The sequence below is a fragment of the Vigna angularis genome, chromosome 9 (assembly GCF_016808095.1).
Source record: "Vigna angularis cultivar LongXiaoDou No.4 chromosome 9, ASM1680809v1, whole genome shotgun sequence".
Lineage (NCBI taxonomy): Eukaryota > Viridiplantae > Streptophyta > Magnoliopsida > Fabales > Fabaceae > Vigna > Vigna angularis.
Window position 1 is genome coordinate 16,650,159 of NC_068978.1, and position 26,595 is coordinate 16,676,753.

A 26,595-nucleotide genomic window follows, 5' to 3' on the forward strand; every position below is an offset into this window, starting at 1 on the left:
AAAAAAAAAATAATGGCCTAGTGGTAGATGCATGTGGAAAGGGTAATTGAGACCCTGTGTTCGATTCCCACTGTTTTCACATTTTTGGTTGGTGGGTATGTGGGTCCCATATCTTGCATGAAAGAGAGAAAATATTGTGGTGCACGTAAAATCTGCAGAGGAGAAGTTTTCTCTTCTTTGGTTTTAGTTTTCTTAACTCCTTCCTTGCATTGTACATGAATAGGAAATGGTAAGTTTAAATTTTTTTTATGCCTTGGTTACTTAAGGGAAGTTAGAGTTATTTGTTTTCTTCTTTTTTTTTTCTAAATTGTATTATATACTCTTGGTTGGTATAAGGTTATTTTTGGGGTTACATAAATTTGTAGAAGAAATATTGGCACCTTTGTTTGGTATTATTACTCCTTATTTTCCTTATTGTTTGGTGCATTTTTGGTTGATATGGAATATTAACTCTTTGGCCAAGACTTTTGGGTATCTTGAGAGGGGTTCATTTGTCTCATTAGTCATCCTAAGGTATTCATTCTAGCCTTTAAAAAGCACCTTTGCACACATGAAAGTGGGGGGAGAAAGAACATATTTTTATTATCATAAGTGAAGTGAGAGTGAGAAGTAGAAGACTAGAGGAACAAAAGTGGAGGAGTTTTAACATCAAAGAACCCATTGGAAGATTCTCTACATTTAAGAGGTAAGGGGGGGCTACTTTTCTTTGTTTATATTTGATGGGAATAAGTGTATGCATGTAAGGGGGAGTGACCATGAAAAATGTTAGTTGTTGTAGGTAAGGGGTATATCTATGGAGTATGATAGCATGAGGTAATTGTGTTAGTTTCATCTTTAAAATGCATGGGTATACATTTTATGAAGAGTTGGGGTATACCTTTGATATATGTACATGTGTATAACTTTGATATTGGGTTAGGGTATACTTTGATATATGTTTTATTTGGGGTATAGCTTAATATATATGTTGCATGGGGTATAACTTTGATATGTTTAATGCATGGGGTATAACTTTATTAAATGTTTTGCATGTGTATAGCTTTATATTGGGTATAAGTTTTATGAAGGGTTGGGGTACACTTTATATATATATATATATTTTGTAAGGGGAGCTAATCCTTCTTGTATATGATTTTTATCCATGTTATGATAATGAATATGAGTTATGAGTATGTTAAAATTTTGGTAATGGTAGTTATTTATTCACTTATATAAATTTAGTTTTCATGATTATAATTTTCTTATTTTTGAGTTAGTATGGTAAAACTTTTCTTTTAATTATTTTGACCGTTGGATTTAACTACAATTTTAATATATGAATCCTAAGATCTATTTCTTCACTTTGACCGTTTGGATTTGTAATTAGAAGTCTGTACTTAGAGAAATAAATCCTGCATGTTTGAGTAAATTAATTACCCTGTAGATCTGTTACTTAGTCATCTCGGTAAAATATATATTATGACTCATTTGACCATTAGATCAACTTGAAAATTTTATATATGATTCCTAAGATATATTAATACACTTTGCCCGATCGGATTTTTAATTGAAAGTCTATGGTTGGAGAAAATAATTTTTAAGTTTTGAAAAATCTGATGAACACTATATTTCTCACTACAAAAAAGAAGGGCATTACCGAAGGCCAAAAGCCCTCGGAAACAGCCCAAAACCGTCGGTAAAAGGTAATTACCGAAGGCTTATCGACGGCCAAAGAACCCTCGGTAAATCGCTTGTCGCTAACATTTACCGAGGGCTTTTGCCCTTCGGTAATTACCGAGGGCCAAAAGCCTTCGGTAAGGGCCAAACGTAAATAGGGCTTTTGCGATCCAGAATTTCCTCTTCGATCTCTTCTCTAGAAAGAGCGATCCAGAATTTCCTCTTCTCCTTCTTCTCGGCGCAATGAGTGTTTGTGAACCCTCGTAGCCGGAGGGACTTCGGAGCGGGGTTCTCGCTGTGGTTCGAAACGGCGTCGTGAAACTCTCCCGCGCCGTTGTTGGCGTGGTTCCGTGAAGGACCAGTTCCGATCTCGAGCGCAGACTTGAGGAGCGCGGGTTTGCGGGGTCGCAAGTTCCATGGCTTTTGCACAGCCTCCTCGGCGTCCTCGATGCCGCGCTTCGCAGCTTCGTCGTTAGTTTCATCGTTGCACGACGGCGCCTGAAGTGGTTGTGGTGGTGGAGCTAGCGGCTTGAGGGAGCAGGTGGGGAGTGCGAATCAGTTGCGATTGGTCCTGGATCCAAGGCGGTGGGGGCGGGAGTGGGGGTCGGAATCAGGTTCAGAGGCGTGATCGGAGGGGTGGGAGGAGGGGCGGCGGCAGCAGTGGTGATGCGCTGCGTTGGTGTGGTGGTTCTTGCCGTTGGCTCCCCATTTCAAGAAGGGAAGGGCGAACTTGTGCAGAGGCTGGGACTTCACCGGAGGCTGCGCCTGTGCGGTGGACATTCGAAAACGCAGAAAGCTCTGGAAGCTGGGGGAGGATTGTGTATTTGGAAACGATGTTGTTGGGAATGAGAGTAAGAAAATGGGGGAAAAGGAAGAAGAGAAGAGGAATACAGAGAAAAACGCTCACATAATGTTTCATTCGAAGAGGGAAACTAAACCCTTTAATCCAATTTCTTGAGCCTTTTACCGGCGGCCCGCATCCTTCGGAACATCCTTCGATAAAAAAATATTACCGATGGCCTATAGGCCTTCGGTAAATACCCGCCGGTAATTTTAACATTTCTTGTAGTGTCTGTTCTTAAGTTATAATGGTAAAAATTTTATATATATTTCATTTACCGTTAGATTGAGCCCAAAATTTAGTATGTAATTCATAAGACATATTAAGTCATTTTGACCGTTCAGATTAGAAATTAAATGTCTATGCTTAGGGAAATTAGTTCCGCATTTTGAGTATAACCAAAAACCACTTAAAATTCTGCACCTGAGTTACCTCGGTAAAACCTCAATATCTATCTAGTTAACCGTTGGATCAACCTGAAATTTTAATATGTAGTTTATAACAAATAGTGAATTATTGTGACCATTCAGATTTGAAATCGGAGTTACAGATTTATAGATATTAATTTCGTATCTTCTCAGGGATCTCAATATTGCTTAATTTCTATTTTTTTATATCTATATTAAATTTTGGTGTTAATATTATATGCTGTTGTTTTAAATCTGTAAATAAGAAATTTGTTAAAAACTAGTTGAGGAACGCTTTGGCTAAGGAAAGATTTGGTACTTAAGTTGTCCATTGTGACGCACCTCTCTTTCTTGGAAGTTTACTCGACAAGTTTTTAACTTAAATCCTATTGAACAGATTATGTACTGTTAAATTATTGTGTAATATATCTTGTTGGAATATATTCAGTTTGTATGATTTATGAAATAATTGGATTTTATTAGATTTGAATTTATGCATCTGAACATGATTAGGAATTATAATGATGTGATTTATGTGGAGGATATGTGAATGTATGCGATATAGTCAATTTGTATGACTTTTGGGATGGATGGACGTGATGCATATTGGTGTATGCATGATGCATATTGGTGTATGCATGATGTATATTGGTGTATGCATGATGCATATTGGTGTATGCATTCTGATTTGGTGTTTGATATATATTGATGCATGCAATGTGGTTTAGTGGGTAACTCATATTTGTTTATGTAATTTAATCTGGTATAGTGAGCATAGTATGGTTTGATATCGAGGTATGTTTATTGTATTGAATTGTTAGCTTACCCTTACTTGTGTGTGCATGTGAATGCGATGATCGTATAATGCGTGATATTATACGGGAGCAGATGAAGGAATGTCGTCTGAAATAATACCAATGAAGAAAGAGATCGAAGAATAAGTTAGAAGGATTCAAGTATACTTAGGAGTTTATAGTTGAAATCTGAGTTTAAAATATGTATATCAACTGTGAATTTTTTTAAGTGTGAGATTACGGGATGTTACCGTAATTGTAAGGTTATAATATATAAATTATGAATTATCCAATGTGAGATATTGGGATGTTACACAAGGCCTAAGCCATAGAGGAAACCTCACAATTGGAGCCATGGAAGACTGAGTCTTGAGCAACAAAGGAAACCCACCTTGGAGGGAAATCTCAAGCAATCACCTTTGGAAGAATCTGAAACATCACTTTTACGGATTGAGTCCAAAAACGTGCAGTTGAAGCTACATAAAGGTAGCTTGGAAATATCTAGAGTAAATTTCTACGACTCAAGCGTTAAAAGTTGTGGCTCAAGCCATGCCTTTGACAATTATAAATATAGTCTCATGTCTTCATGTTAGGCATTGAGTGGAGGATAAAAAAGGTAGCAATAGAATAGGAATGTCTTTGTGAGGCCAGAGAGAGATACTTTCATGTAAATCTTATGTTTAAATGTTATTGGGATTGCATTGCAATATTATAGGAGTAGTTGAACTCTCATGTTGAGGTTGGGTGTAATCAATCCGAGTCTCTATACTTCTACTTCTTGGGTATTTATTTATACTTTCATTTAATTTGTTTGTGGTTTGGTTTATACTTGTTGTTGGACGAACTGACCACTCATCTTATCAACTTGCTTGAGATTGAGTGGAAAATGGTCTTAAGTTGTGGTCCAGTCAGTTTTCCCATGGGTTTATGAAACTTGGGAATAAATATAGAGTGTGTAGTTGGAAATAAAGTACTAACCTTAATTCATATGAGCTAGTTACGTAATCACTAGATGATTCAAACTCAGCAGGCTGATAATAGCCTAGGCTCTAGGTGCCAAGAATGGACCTAGAGTTACATTCAAATAGAACTTCTAGAATAATAAATGATTTGTGTAAGTTCATAGACAAGATTAGTAGTGGTGCAATGGAAAAAGTGAGATGAAATCCACTCACAACCTCTACTTCACTCTATATAATATATACTATTATAAATTTTTCCAAATACATACTTTCTATCAAAATACCAAAAACCCAAAAACAAACTACAAATATGATTGTTAAATCCTTGTGAATATGATAACCCTCGTTAGGCTATACTACAAATGACTTGGTGCACTTGTTGATAAATCATACAGCTGGATAAATCTTTTAAAACTTTATATTGTTATGTTAGAGATTTTGGGGTTTGAGCCTAATTAACATAAAAATCACAACCCAAGTCCAAACCCCATCAATTATAGATGGGAATAAATACGAAGATGCTTCAAGAAAGTAAAATGTTGTGGATTTATCCATTCAAGACTATAATCTTATAGATGAATAGGTGACATAAAAATTATCATATTTTTTGTGCTTGATTTTGTATTGTATTTGAAGTTTAATATGATTTTAGATTGTATTATACATATATATATATATATATATATATATATATATATATATATATATATATATATATATATATATATATATATATATATATATATATATATATATATATTGAACTGTCTTTGGAGTTTAACATCATTTTGGACTAAAATTTATTTAGATTTGAATTAGAAAAAAATGTTATATTATTTAGAATTGAAAAAAAAACTTTTAATTAAGCGAGTCACTAAACCAATCCATTTAATCTATCAATATGGTAGATCAAGTTCCAATTTTTTGACTCATTAATAAGTGAACTGAGTTGAATTGATTAATTAAGCGACAAATCCATGATGAGCCAGGCCGGATTGGGTCGAATGACTTGTTTTAACGGCGCTACAAAGTATATTCTTTTAATTTTGATTATATTTTTAAAGAAAACACCATTTGTATTCTTTATACAAAAAGATATATGCAAATATTTATTTTTCTGTACAAAACATTTCGTTGAGTCACTAGTACAAAATAGACCTTCTAACGCGCTATATATGCCTCAGTTAACACGGAACCGAAGCGCAAGGGGTCTACTACCTCGGGTCACAAAAAAACCGAGGCCTAAAGCATTACCATGTTGACCATCAACTGACAAACTTTTTAAATTCATCTTACTGCCTCGGTTACATTCAGAACCGAGGCCGAAACCTTTGCCACGTAGCCTGCTTCTCTGCTACTCTCTCTGGCAAACTTTTTAAATTCATCTTACTGCCTCGGTTACACAAAGAACCGAGGCCGAAACCTTTGCCACGTAGCCTGCTTCTCTGCTACTCCTCTGCGCAACGTCTGATTGACAGGAATACTGCTTCGGTTATTGGCAGAACCGAGGCAGAAAGCTTAAGCTATGGCATCGTTTGGGTGCAACCGAGGGATATAGTGATTATATTTTTTATTTTTTTTTATTTTCTGCTAGTATAGGCACCGGTTGTTGTTAAAACCCGAAGCAGTATACCTTTAGTACCTCGGTTTTCTTGCTAACCGAGGCAATATATCCTTTTTATCAGCCCCTCTCCCGCGACGGTTCCATTCTTCTCGCGCGAACTCTCGCCTCTCGTTATCTGTCATCGTCGCCCCACCACGCCGTTCAGTCCCCACCACACTCCGGTGTTCTCACGCAAGAAGGAGCATCGCAGTGCTTCCTGGCCAGCTTCTCGGCAACGTGGTGGCCAGCTTCTCGTCTCCGGTCTTCTCCTACAACAACGTTGGTGCCTCGTCGCTGCCTCGCCACCGCGCTCCGTCTGCCTCGCCGCCGCGCTCCGTCTGCCTCGCCGCCGCGCTCCGTCTGCCTCGCCGCCGCGCTCCGTCTGCAACGTCGCCGGCGTGCTGTCTCCCCACCACTGCAGCAGCGCTCCGTCCCCATAGCCAGCACGCTCCCTACTGTGTCCACTACACCACCGTGGTCTCTCCCCATTGTCGCCATTCTCTACGAAAATTGGTAATTTTTATTGGATTCATATTGATTTTGTGTTGTTATATTATTATCTAAATAATTTATGTGTTTGTATGACTAAGAATTAGTTAGATGGATTGATTATGCATTTGTTTGAAAAATGGTGTTTGGAAAATAGAAATTTTTTATAGTAATGTTTGTATATGTATGTTGATAGGAATAACTTATGAACAGAACTTAGAAGAAAGGAATTCAAAAAATGGAAGTGAAGTTAGTTAAAAAAGTAAAGATTGAGTATTTTAAAAAGAATTGATTCAAAGAGTGTAACTCAAGGTAGTTAACAAAATATAAGACATAAAAAAATAACAAGATAGATAGATTTTGAGAATTGACGTTATTTACTCTTGGTTGAATATATTGTTTGCTTGAATATATTGCATGTTGCATATGTTATTATTTGTTTGGTTGAATATATATTGTTGTTGTAATTTAGCCTTAGTTTCCCGTTTGAGATTCAATACAAAAATTATTTACTATCTCCAGACTTTTTGAACAAATGTACTTTTTACAAATGAAAATAGAGGAGATGGTAATAATAATTTACAAGTATTGAATCTTGAATTGTCCGGTTGGACAGTTTAAGAAGAGTAATAACTTTTTCATAGTTTATTATAACATATCAATTTTAATATACATGTCTTTAATTTCATGAAAATTTGTCGTTGTGTTTTGTATTGATCTTCGGGTGCATATTTGATTGTGACTTATAATCACTTTCATTTCGTGTAACCTGAAGACCAATGCGAAATGCTGGCAAAATTTCGTGAAATTTAAGATATGTTGTTTAAAATTGATATGTTTAATAAACTAAAAAAAGTGAATCTTCTTGAATGGGATAGGGTCAAACCTTGAATACAAACACGATCAAAGTGATCATTCAAGATTATTGAAATTGTGTAAACAATTTCAGTAAACATGCGTACGGATAGAGGGTGGATTAATTTACCCCGCATCAGCACTGAGTACGAGAGAGGGGTAGAAGACTTTATAGAGTTTGCGCAACGTAATGCGAGTACAAGTGGTGATGATGAAGTCAAGTTCAGATGTCCGTGTGTGAACTGTTTAAATGGGAGGAAGTTGAACGCAACTGATATTAGGGAACATCTTATCTGTGATGGTTTCATACGAAGTTATACAACATGGATATGGCACGGCGAATTAACAGACTTTCCAACTGTCTCTCCAACTGAAAATGTTTATGATTCCACAATGGATATGGTAGATGAAGCAGAAGAAGACAACTTAGAGGACATGATCCGCGATGTTGGCGCAGAAGCTTTTGCCCAAGCGCATGTGTATGAAACGATGTCCACTGATGCGAAGACTCCTTTGTATACGGGTTCAACTAAGTTCACACGGTTGTCAGCGGTGTTAAGGCTCATGAATTTAAAGGCGAGCAATGGATGGAGTGATAAGAGTTTTACAGAATTGTTGTCGTTGTTGAATGAAATGCTGCCAGATGGAAATACGTTACCTAATCGTAATTATGATGCCAAAAAAATTCTTTGTCCGATGGGTATGGAATATAAACGGATACATGCATGTCCGAATGATTGCATATTATATAGGAATGAGAATGAAGTTTTGATAAAGTGTCCAAAATGTGGGTTATCACGATACAAGTCGAAAAACGGTGAAGAAGGTGGCATCACAGAAAAGAATGGTTCTGCTTTGAAAGTAGTTTGGTACCTTCCACTAGTTGCCAGACTTAAGCGTTTGTTTGCGAATCCCAAAGACGCTAAAAACCTAAGATGGCATGCAGATGAGAGAACAACTGATGGGATGCTTCGTCATCCGGCTGATTCCAAGCAATGGAAAATTATTGATCAAGAATTCCCCCAATTTGGTGAAGAATGTAGAAATCTTAGGTTTGGCTTAGCTACTGATGGAATGAATCCATTTGGTTGAGCAGAGCTCCCAAGGTCAATTCACACAAGAAGGTCGTCAAGATATTCTTGCCACAGCTATTGGACGACCTGAGCACCCAGGACGGGTGCGTGCTGCTGGGACTGGCATAGGCATACGCCATTTTTTTGGGTCTTCCTCGCGTCCATATTCATATGAAAAGATGAAGGACGAAATAAGAAAAGAGATGACGCAGGAGATCACAAAGAAGGTTCGAGCAGAGTTATATGATGAAGTTGCTGAAATGGTTGCGCGCCAGTTCCAACAGCATTATGAGGATTATGGCAATCGTCCTCCACCATCTCCTGTAGCGGAACATGTTGTGCCCCCTACAGGTAAGGTTATTTATTTTTGCTTACTAATTTACTTTTTGCATAAACTAACATTTAATTTGACAGGTAGAAGCGGTAAAGGAAGTTGCTCAGCTGTCGGTGCCCCAGGGGACGACTTGGATGACACTCGTCCATGTGAGTTATATATTCTATCTGATACTGGGACCATGCTAGTGGCTCGTGGTACAGTGTATGAGACAGCCACTGTAGTTCATGGGGTACAGCTTGCAGAAGATGAGGTCAAGGTCACGGTCGATGAAGTTGTCATAGCGGATGCCGTTCTTCCTGTGCCTACAGATGAGTTCTTCACTGTGGAAGAAGCATTTAGGTCCTTTGTCGCCTGGCCTAGACATTTGGTTGGTCATGTATCTAATCCCCCGGTAAACACTCGTACTATATACTTCTCAATTTTAATATTTACTTCTAATTGACGTTATAACCACCATTTTTACATTTAACAACAGATAGGTCAAGATGGAAGTCCTAGACCGAAGAAGACTCATTTATCTGAGGATGACCCTCTTCGTGCGTTAGACGACCTTGCTAAACTCATTTCAAAGGTGCCGATGAATGTACATTGGGATCCTACTACATTTGGAAGAGAATCTCATATCCCATTGTACTTGCATCAGCAAGATGTTAGGGAGCTTGCGTCGGGGAGAGATGAAATTAATATTACACTCATTCAGCTGTGGATGATGTAAGTTTATGAAAACTTTTATATATATTGGTATTTTATGAACTTACTTACATCATATTATTTCTTCATTTTAGGTATCTGTTTGATGTTAGTAACAAGAAGGGGTTCAACGATGTATATGGGTTCATTGACCCTTCTATGACTCATGAGAGAAATAAATTTGATGATATCCAGACATACATCACCACCTGCTTTGGAACGGGGAAGGAGATATATTTTCTCCCTTATATACATGGGTAAGTGAAGTTTGTTAACTTCAACACATTCATTTATTAATTTTGGTATATCATTCATAAGTTATAACCAATTTCAGGTGTCATTGGCAGCTACTTGTGATCTCCGTACCGGAGAACACGGCTGTTTGGTTTTGTTCATTGCATAAGTCTCCTCCCAGCCCTCTTAGACATGCAGTAGATTGGTAAGAATCTCAATGTCTGGTCCTTTTTTTTATATAAATGTATGCTAAAAGAATTTCTTTTGATAGTTCCCTTGCAGCACATATGATGTTATCTGGGAGATCTACTGCTACAGCTAAAAAGCTTGCATGGGTTTCTCTTAAGGTTTGGTATTTTATTCCATACTTTGTTACATTTGCTTCCATTCAAATGATGTTACTTAACATTTTATAATTATGATGATATATTGTAGTGTAATAGACAAATGGGGTCATACGAATGTGGTTACTACGTTATGTTTTGGATGATGACCATCATTCGTGCACATTACACCACTGGATGGGAAACGGTAATATTTAGGTTTGAATTTTATGTTCTCTATATTTGGATTTCATATACACTAATTGAAATCATTGTACTTTATGCAGAGATTTAATAGGACTGCTCCAATTCCAGAGAAGTCAATCCAACTTGTGAGGAAAACACTTGCAAGATATGTAATTCATTTATATAATAGTATGTAGTAGTAGATATTAGGATATACTAAGTTTTAAGTTTATGTTTCTAAGTTGTTTTATACTTTTCTACGTTACTATAAATTGAACATGTACATTGCATTGATTTATGCTTGGTCCCTTGATTTATGATTGCATTGGATTTATTTATGCTTCTAAGAATTTGATTTATGATTTGATTCAATAAATTTATGTTTTAATATAGATTTCATTTAAAATATATGTTTCTGCAACATTCTGGACTGTTCTGGTTATTGAAAAATATGCAGGTCTGTTTTTGTGAATGGGAATGTTGCAGAAACAGACACCATTTTATAAAAAAAAACGTACTTATATGCCTCGGTTCTGGTCAAAACCGATGTCGAAAGACCACTTACGGCCTCGGTTGTGGTCAAACCCGAAGCAGAATGTGCAGCAAAGGAGGAAAAAAAATTGAATCTACTGCCTCGGTTCAGGACACACCCGAGGCAGTAAAGTGGAACTTACGGCCTCGGTTGAGAAGAACCGAGGCCTAATGTGCTACGAACAAATAAATTAAAAAAACGTAAATCTTTTATGCTTCGGGTGGGGCTCAACTGAGGCCGTAGAGTGGGACTTTATGCCTCGGTTGACAACCGAGACCAAAAGTGTCTAACTTTTTACCTCGCCTGAATATGCCTCGGTTCGTAAACCGCTGCCTATAGCCAAAAATAACCGCTGTCAATTCCCCTTTTTGTACTAGTGAGTATTATGTTTGTAGTATTTTGAGTTTCAATTTTAATAATTATTTAACAAGAGTCTCGGTTCATCATACCTTTCTTATATTATTCAGGTATTATTTAAGAAGAATACATTACCATTGTATACTAGTATATTAATTGCATATAAGTGATTGGCCATGAGAAATAAATGCAAGCTATAAACAAATTAGGTAAGATTAACTAGTAACTGCAACACTTTCTATAATTAAATTATTATTTATCGATGTTCTTGAATTTTCTTTCCTTTTCTTCTTTATCTCTTCCTTATCTTAGCAAATCACATTCTTACAATTTTTTTAATCAAGTAACGGAGAGTTTGATTGAACTTAAACTTGTCAACAATTCTAGTAAGGAGTAAGAAAATGTTTAGGATTTTTAATACTCATTTTCCTTTTTATGGATGAGCCCGGAACAACACTAAATAATCTAAATCATGGTGTCTATGTCTCTCTCATTAATATAATATAATTAACCAATTACTTAGTCTAATATAATTAAAGCTTCAATCAAACCACGTTAATTTTTATTGTGTGATTTGTGTTGTTCCTTCTCTCTATTTACATTCTACCATCTAATCCTCCATATTCATATGGTAACACAGATATATATCCAATTAGTATTAATGTTTTTGAGTAATAATACATTAATACAGATGTTAACAACATTTTAATATAATATACATGTTACTTTTTTATTGTTTAAAATAAATCAATACTTTAACAAATAAATAATAATCAATAAAATAATAACCGTAAAAAATGTTATAAAAAACATTCTGCGTAAAAATATCATTTTATATATTTTAACAATATCTTTTAACAACATTTTAACATTATTTACGTATTATTATTATTATGTGATTTATCTAAAATTATTTTAATAATAATAATCATAAAAATCAAAATAGACCATAATCACATGATGTTAAAATATTATAAATTATCTTTTTGTTTTTCCTGATTCCTTTCTAAACCCATACCTTCACCTCTCAAATCACCAGTTCTATCCATTGCAAAGACGTTTTACCTGTTGCACCAACAAAATACATTCTTGGAATGCTATTTCACCCAAAGACAATTCCACAGTTTCCTGTTGAAAGGCACGTATGAATAATATCTGATAGCTTTACACAACCATCAGATTGTTTTAGTGAATGCTGCTAATCATTAGATATAAAATCATGCAGTGAAGGTTTCTTAAATGCTTCGGCCATTACATATGTACCAGCAATGACCGGGTGACGTATGAAGGACGCCCATGAGGAGACGGGCGCCGCCCAAAGGACGCCCATGTCACACCCGCCACAGACGAATGTTAGACCGACCTAGTCACGGGCGCCGCCCAAAGGACGCCCATGTCGCACCCGCCACATACGAATGGTAGACCGACCTAGGCTTGGCCGCCCAACTAGGTACGGATTGAACCTAGCCCGTACAAACTCTCCTACACCATCAAATGTTCGGCGTCGCGCATACGGACACCCCCCAGAGGTCGTCCGACCATCTCGGTGCCTATGCCGACCATTCTACAGGACGACGTCGAGAGAAGAACGTCCGACCAACGAACTGCCGGGCGACTGTATAGAAGTTCGTCCGCCCAACGAAGCGACTGTCGATCGCATTGAGGATCGTCCGCCCAACGTAGTGACCGGTTCGTCCATAGGAAGGACGAACGCCCGTTTCATTCGGGCGAACGCCCGTGTCACACTGATCGACCAAATCACTAATCACTGTAGTTCAAGTAAGTTGACCTGGTTTAGAGGTAAGCGGAAATTAGGGGCTATTGGGTCGTGATTAACTTTTCACTAATCCCAAGCCCATAACAAAAACTATAAATACAGGTTCACGGTGAGTAGTGAGAGAGGTTAGATTGCATGCGCATTTATTGCTATCCCTTGAGAAAAGCCATTGCTCTGAAACTGACTTTGGCATCGGAGAATCTTTTGTAGGTCTCCTCCCTTCCGGAACAAGAGGAAAGCCAAAGCTTAAAGAGGAAGATCCACCGCCGAGACAAGATCGAAGGAGAACGGGAGAGTTGATAACCGCACAGCCCTACACATCCGAAACATTTGGCGCCCACCGTGGGGCCGTGTGATTCAAAAAACCCAATGGTGACCACGAGAAACATGAGCATGGACGATACCGCAGAGATGGTGCGCGTGCTACAACAAAAAATGGACGAGATGCAGCAACGTCACGAAGAAGAGATGGCGGCAGTAAAGGCCGACTGCGAAGCCCGGATAGCCCGGGAGATGGGGCGACTGGACAAGGGAGAACGAGTGAAGGATAAAGGAAAAGGGGTGGAAGGAGAACGCCCGCCCTCCGATACCGAGGGCGATAAGACTTGGAGGCCTTCCGGATCGGAGGCAGAAGAAAGTAAGGTCAAATCGGTGCAGGCGGAGAGCGCTGCCGAGGACGGGCGGATGATAGTCAAGTCGGAGCTTTCGTCCACTTTACTACTTCCATTCACCCAGAACATAATGAACGTCCAAATCTCGGAGCAATTTATGGCTCCGCAGTTCAAGATGTATAACGGGGCAACGGATCCCACGTCCCATATCCAGACATTCTCGAACGCAATGGCGTTCCGAACAGGCAACGACGCCATTTGGTGCCGAGCATTCTCGCTCTCGTTGGAAGACGAAGCACTGGAATGGTTCAACACCCTCCCTCCTAATTCCATAGAAAACTTTACTGGATTGAAACAGCTGTTCATCAAACAATTCGCGGCCAGCAGCAATCAAGATTTGACCGTGTTTGAATTAATGACCCTCAAGCAGGGGAAGGACGAAACACTACGGACGTTTATGGATAGGTACCAGAAGACTGTCCGTCGCATAAAAGGCCTAACCCCCGAACACGCCCTTCACTATGTCCTGCCAGGCCTAAAGCCGGGACCGTTCAAAGATAGTGTCTGCCGGCGGGCTCCTAAAACAATGGAGGAACTGAGGGAGAGGGCAGTTGACGAGATAAGGGTGGAGGAGATGAAACTCTCCTACAAAAAAGAAAATCAAGAAGTTAGGGGAGAAAGGACGGACGGAAGTAAAACCGGTTCGTCGATGAGAAAGACGTTCGGCCTTAGACCCGGGGATCAGAAGAAAGGACCCCGTTTTCAACAGTATACACCTTTGAACGCCTCAAGGGAGAAAATTCTCCGGGAGGCCTTGAATGCAGAGTTGATAACGGAACACGAAGGACTCCCAACATCAAAGAACGCTGACCGGGGCAAACACTGCTCCTACCACAAAAACATGGGTCACAGCACCGAAGACTGCTGGACCCTCAAGGACAAAATAGAGGAACTCATTCGGGCGGGAAAGCTCAAGAAATACGTCCGAGACGAGCGTCCGCCGAGACCGACCGAACGGCCTACACAGAGACCGGCTTACCATAAGGATAAGCCGCGAAATCCAAAAGCGGAGCGGCCCCGGCAGGAGAGGCGCCCAAGCCGAAGTCGAAGCCGCAGTAGGGAGCGCCCCTTGAGGGGGCATATCAATACCATTTCTGGAGGATTTGCGGGAGGAGGGTCATCTTCCTCCGCCCGTAAACGGCATATTCGAGCCCTCCATTCCGTCCATCTGATCGATAAGCCACGCCGCTCCCTGCCGCCTATCACCTTCTCGGACGAGGACTTTCACGTCCCTGATCCCGACCAAGACGACCCGATGGTCATAACCGCAGAAATAGCACGGTACGGGATAAGCAAAGTTCTGGTCGACCAAGGAAGTTCGGTCAACATCCTTTACTGGAGGACTTTCCAGCAGATGGATATCTCTGAGGATCTGATCATCCCCTACGATGGGCAGATAGTGGGATTCGCAGGAGAGAGAGTTGACACGAGAGGGTACGTGGAGTTGAGGACGAGGTTGGGGACCGGACGATCTAGTGAGGAAAAGAGGGTCCGGTATCTGCTGGTGGAGGCTAACACGTCTTACAACGTACTGCTCGGAAGGCCATGTTTAAACGCTTTTGGAGCGATCGTCTCTACCCCCCACCTCACGATGAAGTACCCCTCCGAGAAAGGAAATATATGTACGGTTCGTGCGAACCAGAAGACGGCACGAGAGTGCTACGTTGCGGGGTTGAAGCTGCACGTCCGTCCACAAAGAAGGCGGGCGGCCGGTTCTGAGGTGGCCATGGCAGACCTCGACCCTAGAACTAACACCGAGGACCGCCTGGAACCTATTGGGGAAACACAACCTTTCTTGATAGGAAGGGAATCCGGTCAAACCACCCTCATCGCCAGAGGGCTAAAACCTGAGATGGAAAAGGAGCTTAGGGCACTCCTATGGGAAAACCGGGATCTATTTGCGTGGACGGCGGCGGATATGCCGGGCATCCATCCCGCAATAATGAGCCATAAGCTCTCACTTTTCCAGAATGCTCGCCCCATAGCCCAAAAGAAGAGGAGAATGGGCGAGGAGAAGCGAAAGGCTGTGGAGGAAGAAGTGGAGAAATTGAGGAAAGCAGGTTTCGTCCGGGCAGTCACTTACACCACATGGCTAGCTAATGTGGTCATGGTCAAGAAGGCCAGCGGGAAGTGGCGCATGTGCACTGATTACACAGATTTGAACAAAGCCTGCCCGAAGGATTCACACCCTCTACCAAGCATCGACGCCTTGGTGGATGGCGCTTCCGGGCACCGAGTACTGAGCTTCCTAGACGCATATTCCGGCTATAACCAGATACCCATGTACGGGCCGGACATAGAAAAGACAGCATTCATTACGGAAAAGGCTAACTTCTGTTACGAGGTTATGCCGTTCGGCCTTAAAAACGCGGGGGCGACGTACCAGCGCCTAATGGATAGGATCTTCCGTGACCAGATAGGCCGGTGCATGGATGTATATGTGGATGACATGGTGGTCCGGTCAGCTGAAGGAGAGGGACACCTCAATGATCTCGAGGAGGTTTTTCGCCAAGTAAGGAAATTCGGCATGCGCTTAAACCCCGCAAAATGTACGTTCGGGGTAACAGCCGGAAAGTTCTTGGGCTTCATGTTAACATCCAGGGGGATTGAGGCTAACCCGGACAAGTGTGACGCGGTATTGCAAATGCAGAGCCCGACAACACTTAAGGAGGTGCAGAGACTGATTGGACGCCTCACTGCTTTATCCCGATTCATCCCCAAGTTGGCGGAACGAATGAGGCCGGTCCTACGAAAGTTGAAAAAGGGGACCGGTCCGACGTGGGACGACGAGTGTGAACCAGCGTTCCAGGACGTCAGGACCCTTCTTAGCAACCCACCGGTCATGGGTCGTCCGGTCCCAGGCGGAGATTTGCACATCTTCTTAGGAGTGTCCGAAACGGCAGTCAGCGCCGTATTGATGCAGGAACGGCCTCAGGCGAGGCTAGTTTACTTCGTCAGCCGCACCCTCTTAGACGCAGAAACCCGGTACCAGCGGGTAGAAAAGGTAGCTCTGGCGTTATTACATGCCTCCCGGCGACTTCGTCCTTATTTTCAAAGTTATCAGGTCATAGTTCGGACAGACTTCCCCATCTCCAAAATCCTCAGGAAGCCGGACCTAGCCGGACGAATGGTAGCATGGGCGATAGAGCTCTCAGAGTTCGGCTTACGCTATGAACCAAGGGGATCGGTTAAGGGCCAACATTTGGCGGATTTCGCGGCTGAACTACCCGCTTCCGGGCAGGACGAATGGAACTTGTACGTAGATGGGGCCTCTGGCCGCTCGATCAGTGGGGCCGGCATCGTACTTGAAGGCCCCAACGGATTTTTGCTGGAGCATTCTTTGATATTTAAGTTCAAAGTATCCAACAATCAAGCAGAGTACGAGGCCCTAGTGGCCGGTCTCGAGCTGGCAAAGGACATGGGGGCGAGGAGGATAACCTGTCGGACGGACTCTGAACTAGTGGTGGGCCAAATGAATGGCAACTTCCAAGTCAGAGAGGAACGCCTCTTGAGGTACTACCAGAGAGCAACCGAGCTTGCCAAAGCGTTCGACAAAGTTGATATACAGCATATCCCCAGGGAACAAAACACGAGGGCGGACGTACTATCCAAACTCAGTTCTGGAAGGGAAAAGGGGCAGTTGACTACTGTCGTACGGCAGGTTCTACTACAGCCTTCCGTAGAATGCTCGTCGGTATCCATAGGAGGGCAAGATTGGCGGGCAGGAATCCGGGAAATCATGAGCCGCCAGGATGAGGGCCGGATGGTAGGTCCGGGCGAAGCTAAGAGGGTCGCCCGTTATCTTCTCGTGGGGGATGATTTGTACCGAAGGGGATTCTCCTCCCCCCTCCTTAAGTGCTTGGGGGCTGAAGAGGCATACTATGCCATGGACGAACTTCACAACGGCGTTTGTGGTCTCCACACGGGCTGGAGAACGTTAAAAGCCCGGCTACTAAGGGCCGGGTATTATTGGCCTACCATGGAGGCGGACACAAGAACGTTCGTCCAGAAGTGCATCCCTTGTCAAGAACATTCCAACAATCCCCACCTTTCACCACATACCCTACATTCAATATCATCCCCTTGGCCGTTCGCCCAATGGGGAATGGACATCGTTGGACCATTCCCAGCGGGCCGGGCACAAAAGAAATTCCTTTTGGTGGCGGTGGATTACTTCACCAAGTGGGTAGAGGCTGAACCTTTGGCAAGTATCACGGCCGTCTAGGTCCAAAAGTTCTGCTGGAAACTGATATGTCGCTTCGGACTCCCTCAGTCCATCATCACAAATAATGGCCGACAGTTTATCGACAAAAAACTTGCCGAATTCTTTAAAGGACTAGGGATCAAGCACAACACCAGCTCTGTAGAGCACCCCCAGACCAACGGTCAAGCAGAAGCAATGAACAAAACCATAGTTTCAGAACTCAAGCGGCGTTTGGGAGAAAGAAAGGGAGCGTGGGTCGACGAATTACCCGAGGTCCTATGGGCCTATAGATGCACACCTCATGGAACCACAGGCGAGACCCCGTTCAACCTAACCTATGGTACTGACGCCATGTTGCCGGTTGAGCTGGGTGAACCGTCGCTAAGACGGGAAGTTGAAGACCTGAACCTCAACGACCAAGAGTTGAGGATCGAGTTGGACTCCCTGGACGAACGGCGAGACCGGGCGGCACTGAGGGCCGAAGCATGCAAGCGAATGGTAGAAAGAAAATACAACTCCAAGGTTCGGCCTAGGAGCTTCCAGGAGGGAGACCTAGTATGGAGAAAGGCGGGTGACGCCCGCCGAAACCCGGCACATGGAAAGCTCGCCGCCAAGTGGGAGGGGCCATTCAGGATACAGGAAGCCTACGGAAACGGAGCCTACAGGCTGGAACGCATGGACGGACGTCCCATCACCAATACTTGGAACGCCACACATTTGAAATTTTATTTCAGCTAATCTCAATTAAATTTGATGTAACCCCACAATCAATCAAACAAAATATCTGTTACCTCATACGAAGCATCTTGCAGAAATTTGAAGTAGAAAAAGCGTTTCAGCGCGATCCCCGGCTAGATCGACCGAGGCTCACGGGTCGTCCGCCCTACCAAACTCCAAGCCGCAGAGTGTTCCAACGAGAACAACTCCCGGCTTGGTTGGGCGACACCGTGAGAGGACCGTCCGCCCTACCAAACTCCAAGCCGCAGAGTGTTCCAGCGAGAACAACTCCCGGCTTGGTTGGGCGACACCGTGAGAGGACCGTCCGCCCTACCAAACTCCAAGCCGCAGTGTGTTCCAACGAGAACAACTCCCGGCTTGGTTGGGCGACACCGTGAGAGGACCGTCCGCCCTACCAAACTCCAAGCCGCAGTGTTCCAACGAGAACAACTCCCGGCTTGGTTGGGCGACACCGTGAGAGGACCGTCCGCCCTACCAAACTCCAAGCTGCAGTGTTCCAGCGAGAACAACTCCCGGCTTGGTTGGGCGACACCGTGAGAGGACCGTCCGCCCTAAAAAATTGGATAAAAAATATATATATTCTGTTCGATTCGGAAAGTCTCAACCAAGGCCGGACGATTAACTAAAGAAATTATCGCTATAAGAACATAAGTAACGAAATGGACGGAGGTCAAAAGTTCAGTGTATTAATCATTTGCGCTAAAAGGCGCCAAGATTTACAAAAGACTATCCGGCCTAACGCCTGGACGGACGGTCGACGGTTACACAAAAAATTGCAAAAATGAAAATTCCTAATCTTTCCCCCCGTCGGCGGCCTCCGCAGCGGGCTCATGTTCTTCGGCGGCATTCAAATCCACGAGGACGCCGTTGAAAACGTCCTTCTCTATATCCACGCCGAGAGCAAGAGGATCCTGGACGCCCGCCAAAAGTGTCACTTGCCGAAGGGCTTTGTTGAAGCCCTCCTCATGTTCAAAGAGGATGATGGACTCCAACTCAGCAATCTGCTCCTTGGCCTTAGTCACTTCAAGAGTGAGCTCCTCATTGGCCTTTGCACGGCATGATTCGGCCTCCTTTAGGCGGGTTACCTCCGCCTCCAGCAGCTCGATCTTACGGCGACTCTCATCCGCCAAGCGTTCCTGTTCAATCCGGGCGGCGGCTAACCGTTCGGCGGACTCCTTTTTATTTTTCTCAAGGTCGGCCTCCAGTTGTTCGATCCTCTTGTCATACTCATCTTGGTTGAGGACCATCTCTTCTAAAGTCACCTGAAGGGAGGCTGCATTTTTCTTCTCCCTGTCAAGCTCAGCCCGGACCTCCGCCACACCAAGACGGTCAGCAAAGTTCCTCAGATACCACGCTAGAGCGGACGCCCGGGTAGACATCTCTAGCATGGCGTTGGTTAACTCCAGCTCGGAGAGAGGTTCGATGAGCGCCCGTTGAGAGGAGCTCATGTGGAATTTCGCCCGGTCGCTCATGCTGAAATCCGGGCTGAAAACACCACCGGGAAGGGGAACGGCCAACACCCTCTCCTTCTCTTTGCCCTTGTCCTTCCGGGCCTTCTTTGAAGCGGACCGAGACGAAGAGCCCTCTTTGTCTTTGCGTCCTTCAGCAGCAGGATCTTTTCTCTTTCGAGTACGATCCGCGGAAGTCATGCCCGCCCCAGAGGATGGACCTACCTGAACGGTCACCTGTTCGGGCGGGAAGATAGAACCCCCGGCCTTATCAGGAGGAGGGGCCCGTACAGTCGAAGCGCCGGCAGGAGGCGGGCGCGGCACTTTTGGAATACTTGTTGGCCGGGCGGTCGACGAACTCGCACCGGACTTCTTTTTGATTGTGAGGAAGCTGGATTTACGGGGGCCCGGAGTCGTCATCAGCTCTGCAAAAAACAAAGAAATTCAGAAAAATTAATGTCAGTATGCGAGAAAACGAGCACACCAAATGTGACAAGACCGTACCGAACGCCTTTGGTCCACAATCCTCAAGACTAAGGCATTCAACTAAGTGACGGGCGGAGATCCGGCGAGGGAGGGAGTTAATGGTACGCACGGCCTCTAGGTCGCATGCTGTCAAGTCCCCGACAGAATTCGGCCCTATACGCCGAGGGTCCCTCGTCCAATAGAAGGGGAATAGCGGCCTCCTCTCACCATCGGAAAATTCGCGGAGGCCGGCTTTGTCAACGATTATCTTAAAATAATGTTGCTTGAAATTTTTGAAGGATTCGGAGAAGGGCCGAAAGAGGGTTCTGTCCCGCACTGACCGAAACGACACCCAACCGCCAGAAGAAGAAGGGCGGACAGCGAAATAATAAAAGAAGACCGGAATGGTGGGAGTGACACCTACTGCCGAACACATCGCAATGAACGCTTGCACAGCCGCCCATGAGTTGGGATGCAGCTGTGTGGGAGCCACATTAACTTCTCGAAGAATGGCCGTTTGAAACTCAGTAAAGGGCACCCGGATAAAGAGATGGGTGAAGAAGGTCACGTACATGAAGAAGAAATCATATGGACTAGACCGCCCATCATGAAAGACCCTTTCGTTTAATAAAGTCACCCCGGCACGGATTAACTTCGAATCCTCCACATCCCGGACGATATGGGTATGGCGGACTCTCCATTCTAACTCCTTTCGATAAGCGTAGCAGGAAGCATACCGGCTGGGAACGACAGGTGCCAACTCAGATACCACTGTCCCTTGACCATCCGGTTCGAAGGGCGACCCGACTACGCGAATACCGCCCTTAAGCAAGAACAGTGCCACGCCGTGGAAGATATGGTCGTTTGTTACGACCGGTGACTCAGGACCCCCCCCGGAAGACCCAACCGCCTCCTCCAGAAAATAAGAAGAAACAGAGCTAGGAGAATCGCCGCTATCGCCTCCCGCAGACCCCTCCCGGACTCCGCCCGACGACCCAGAACCTGACTCGATGGAAACAGATGCCATTTATTACCTGAGAGGAAAAAGAATCTAGAGCTCTTGAGCAACGGAGAATAGCGAAAATGACATCATCTAATCCGCTATTTATAGGAGATAATTAGTAACCGTTGGGTGCATCCTGACCGTATAGATTGAACACGATCAACGCTCCAAATTCGGTAACTCTTGACCTTCCACTAATGAGAACGCGCCACGTGTGTTCCCGCCTAAGATTCAAATTCAAAAAGCCCACTGGATAAAGCCCAATTGCGTTTTCCTGACCCAAAGCGCGCCGTATCCAAAATCCTACGTTCACTACGTGCACTAGGACTTGGGGGGCTTGTGTACCAGCAATGACCGGGTGACGTATGAAGGACGCCCATGAGGAGACGGGCGCCGCCCAAAGGACGCCCATGTCACACCCGCCACAGACGAATGTTAGACCGACCTAGTCACGGGCGCCGCCCAAAGGACGCCCATGTCGCACCCGCCACATACGAATGGTAGACCGACCTAGGCTTGGCCGCCCAACTAGGTACGGATTGAACCTAGCCCGTAAAAACTCTCCTACACCATCAAATGTTCGGCGTCGCGCAAACGGACACCCCCCAGAGGTCGTCCGACCATCTCGGTGCCTATGCCGACCATTCTACAGGACGAAGTCGAGAGAAGAACGTCCGACCAACGAACTGCCGAGCAACTGTATAGAAGTTCGTCCGCCCAACGAAGCGACTGTCGATCGCATTGAGGATCGTCCGCCCAACGTAGTGACCGGTTCGTCCATAGGAAGGACGAACGCCCGTTTCATTCGGGCGAACGCCCGTGTCACACTGATCGACCAAATCACTAATCACTGTAGTTCAAGTAAGTTGACCTGGTTTAGAGGTAAGCGGAAATTAGGGGCTATTGGGCCGTGATTAACTTTTCACTAATCCCAAGCCCATAACAAAAACTATAAATACAGGTTCACGGTGAGTAGTGAGAGAGGTTAGATTGCATGCGCATTTATTGCTATCCCTTGAGAAAAGCCATTGCTCTGAAACTGACTTTGGCATCGGAGAATCTTTTGTAGGTCTCCTCCCTTCCGGAACAAGAGGAAAGCCAAAGCTTAAAGAGGAAGATCCACCGCCGAGACAAGATCGAAAGAGAACGGGAGAGTTGATAACCGCACAGCCCTACACATCCGAAACAACATAAATTGCAGCTACCTTATTATGCATATCCACTCACACCTACACCTACATGAAACTTACACAGAAAATTGTCTGTGTCGAAATCCAGGTGCCACACTCTGATGTAACACTGATCACAACCCACGAAAATGTGTCGAGTATGCAAAATAGTTAGAGAAGGGTAGGACCACAGGGTAGGTCATCTTCCCATTAACACAATTAGTTAGGTCTCATTCATTATCATAACACCATATATATAAAGTCTCTTTTATGTAAAAGAAACCCATGTGGTCATATCAAACTCTGCACTCACCATTAATGGAAGCTGCATGTGAGGGTAGCACTTAATATATACGAGATAATTATAATGCAAGAGGAGATAAGGGTAGAGTAGAGTATGACCCTTCATGCGGCACGTGCGTCCCATGTTAGGTTCCTTTTAAAGTGACCAATTTCAGGTGCTGCTTCCTCATGACAAATAGTCTAGCGGACCTGATGATGCCATAAACATACCTCCTCCTATAGTTGCTGGATCAGGAAATTTCATGTTCTGAAAGATTTATTCAAAATTAATTAACCTATGGAATGTATATGATATCTATTTTCCTGAAAGCGAGTGGCGCATCATGAGAATGTGGACAATATTGCATACATAACATTGTTTACTTGTTCAGCGTGGGGTCCTAACTCAGTATACCAGAAATCAAAAGGCTACCATGTACTACAGGCCAGTTGGGAGATAATCATGATGTTTTACTCATCATTTCTCCATTGAAAATTACGATGGTTTACTTACCATTTTTCAGCTGAACATTACAACCAACTAACTATAAAACAACTTTAACTGGCGGGTGAAGATTGTATCATATATTTCGCAAAGCCTTAATGTAATTTTGTTTTTGTTAAGATTCCATTATAAATTTACAATCTATTTAATAAATCTAATTTTATAAATAGATTTTATAAAGTTAAATTAGACTTAATATATATTTTTAAAATAGTATAGAGTTATTTAAATTCTATTTTAATAAAATTTATTATTTATTAGAATTATCGTCTCATTAGTTATTAAATTATTTATTAATGTTTAGTTTTGTATTTAAAATATATATATATATACATTGAGGAAGTAAATCAGAGATCTTGTATCGATTAAATATAAGTAGATTTTATAATATATATATAAGTAGAATCTTTATCTTACTAGTGAGATTTGTTTTTATTAATTGAAAGAAATGAGTATGTCAAGGATAACTTTAGACTATTTGATCATACAGTTTACAAGAAATTTAAACATTGTTTGTTCTCATTTTCTGACAGAGAAAAAGAAGAAAGCTTGTCTTATTAGATTTGTTTAGGGAGTAACACAACAAGGACACGGTCTACTATTTTTCTCAAAGACAGTGTAATAAAGATAGAAAAATGGTCAAAACAGTTAGGTACAGAAAATTGGAAGGTTTGTCCTTAAAAGTGTGAAGTTAATACCGATTATTTGTCAACAAGAAGTTGCATAGTTAAGGTACAGTGTTAGATATAAAAGGATACTCAAGCTATTATGACTTCATTTGCAATTGGCTCTCTTACTTCAACCAGAAACAAGGCCAAAACCTTTTTCTATCTCCTCTGCAAAACTCAAATCAAAATCGGTGACAACAACTCGTACGGTTCCAATCAAGCAAAGATGGTTAATAATAAATCCGAGTTACATCAGAAGAGTGTCCTTCAAATCAAGCAAGATGACAAGTTCTTCTGCAGGCTACTCTCAAAGGAAAGTTCCATGTCCAACCCTTCTTTCAGAATGGCCCTTGCTGTGCCATTTGTGTGGGAATCTCAGCCAGGCACACCCAAACACACATTCTCAGAGGACACTCTCCCTCCTCTAACTCCTCCACCTTCTTATCATTTTAACTTCAATGCCTACAAAAAGAAAGAGAAGAAGCACTCAAAGTCCAAACTCTTGCTGACTTTGCTACCAAAACTGAACCTCAAGAAAATGATTCTCTCATCCTCATACTCTTCATGGTCGTCATCATCAAGCTCCTCCAAAGTTGTCCCTATGGCCAAGTTTGGAAAGAAGAAGCTTTTAGGCTATGGATCATCTAATGATAATGAAGGAGGTGGTGCTGGTTCACCCTCTTCCAAATTATGCTTTACCATTCCACGGGCCTCTAGTTCTTAAGGTACTCGTTGTTATCAACGCTTGGCCTTGGATCTGAAGAGGGCAATCTGCTGCTTATATAGTTTTTCTTTGTAAATTTTTCTAGCATATACCCTTTTAGAGGACGATATATTTTCTATGCTAGAATTGCTCTTTGAGAGTTTTCTCCTCTCAAATTAAGCTTGCTTCGAAGGTCATATATTTTGTGGTGTGTGAGTGTATCTTGAACATTTTGTGCAGTTTGAAGTTATCATAGTTCCTTTTTTTGTTCTTAGAATGTGCCAAAACAGAACGTATACATTACTTCTGTGGAAGCTTACAGTAAGCAAAAAATGTGGTTGTTATTGTAGTGGTGGTGATAAACTTATAAAACACGTAATAACAAAACATTTAGTGGTAGAAAGTTTACTACCAATCATCTTGCAACTGAATGATCTTTAAGCATTTGACTGACTTGTACACAGTTAATTACACCACACTTTTACTTTGAGGGATGGGAAGGAGAAACACCTTAATCAGCATCTTTGACCAATGCTTTTCTTTTCACCAATACTCCTACTATAGGGTGTTTTATTTTGTCTGTCTTTAATGATTTTATTTATTGCAAAGAGAAGAACTGGTGGAATTTACTTTAACTGGTTGAAATTGCAAAGAGAAAATGTTTCACAGTTCCAAATTCTGTATATGCTTCTAGTTTCAGCCACGTAATTGAAAAGCATCACTTAATGAATCGTGTCAAAAGTACTAGCTATCATGGCTTCAGTTAGATGTTCACATGCTTAGTTGAAAAATTGATTATAAGATCAGAATTGAATCAATGCGTAGCACAACCTTCAAAGCAAAATATTAAGATAATGAATTTGTTTTTCTAGTCCTTTTCTATTGAATGTGAGGTCACACTTGGTTCCGATAATAATCGTTTCACTAATTTGGCTTGCAACATTTAGAATCATTTCAAATTCATTTCCTTTTCTGTTGGCCTTAATGGCTTGTTTCTGATTCGTGTTGGTAAAGAAAGATTACATATACTTTGGGTTTCCGTTTGGTTTAACATTTCCCTTGTGTTACAAATACAGATTCAACATTACATCAGATAAGACAACAGTAACCACTGTTGTCTTTTGTATATTTACTTCAAAGACACGTACCTACTAAAATAACTAGTCATTTCCAATTTCACTATGTATTATTAATTTATTATGGCCAAAAACATTTATAAAAATAGTTAATAACAACATCTTTGAACCGACATTTTAGTATAATGCAATGGCACATTACCAGAACTAGAGATTAGAGAGTACCAACAACTTGAAACTTGTTTGAAATTGTTTAAGCTATTTTGTCGGCAGAGAAGCTGGTAGTGACTTTATCTTGTCCCAGGTTCCATGTGCACATGGGCCATATTTTGTGTAGTATATCAGTAACATAAATAACTATTAACTAATAACTGTGACACTTTCATAATAATCTAGTCTCTAGAACATAAAGTAACTGGAATATTATAATTATATGGCCCCTTGAGATTTTCCAGCCATCGATGAAGATTACCAAGAACAAGTAATGAACCTCAATTTTAGATTTTTCTTTCCCTATTCACCCGGCAAAAGAAGAAGAATATTCTTT

The 26,595-nt window shown here is 42.3% G+C and overlaps 2 protein-coding genes across 2 annotated transcripts; both read left to right on the forward strand.

The window, feature by feature from the left end:
- Positions 1 to 13,527: 13,527 nt before the first annotated feature.
- LOC108322786 (uncharacterized) lies at positions 13,528 to 18,729 on the forward strand. The gene is made up of 2 exons (XM_052868082.1): positions 13,528 to 17,991; positions 18,061 to 18,729. The coding sequence occupies exons 1-2, from the start codon at positions 13,528 to 13,530 to the stop codon at positions 18,727 to 18,729; spliced, it is 5,133 nt and encodes a 1,710-aa protein (XP_052724042.1).
- A 5,592-nt stretch (positions 18,730 to 24,321) lies between these two features.
- On the forward strand, positions 24,322 to 25,148 carry LOC108322787 (uncharacterized). The gene has a single exon (XM_017555028.2). The coding sequence runs from the start codon at positions 24,370 to 24,372 to the stop codon at positions 24,991 to 24,993; it is 624 nt and encodes a 207-aa protein (XP_017410517.1). The 5' UTR covers positions 24,322 to 24,369; the 3' UTR covers positions 24,994 to 25,148.
- The last annotated feature ends 1,447 nt before the right edge of the window (positions 25,149 to 26,595 follow it).

Coding starts and splice junctions, on each gene's coding strand:
- LOC108322786 (XM_052868082.1), top strand. CDS start 13,528: ATGGTGCGCGTGCTACAACAAAAAATGGACGAGATGCAGCAACGTCAC. Junction 17,992..18,060: donor GGGTAGAGGCTGAACCTTTG/GCAAGTATCACG, acceptor GGACTCCCTCAG/TCCATCATCACAAATAATGG.
- LOC108322787 (XM_017555028.2), top strand. CDS start 24,370: ATGACTTCATTTGCAATTGGCTCTCTTACTTCAACCAGAAACAAGGCC.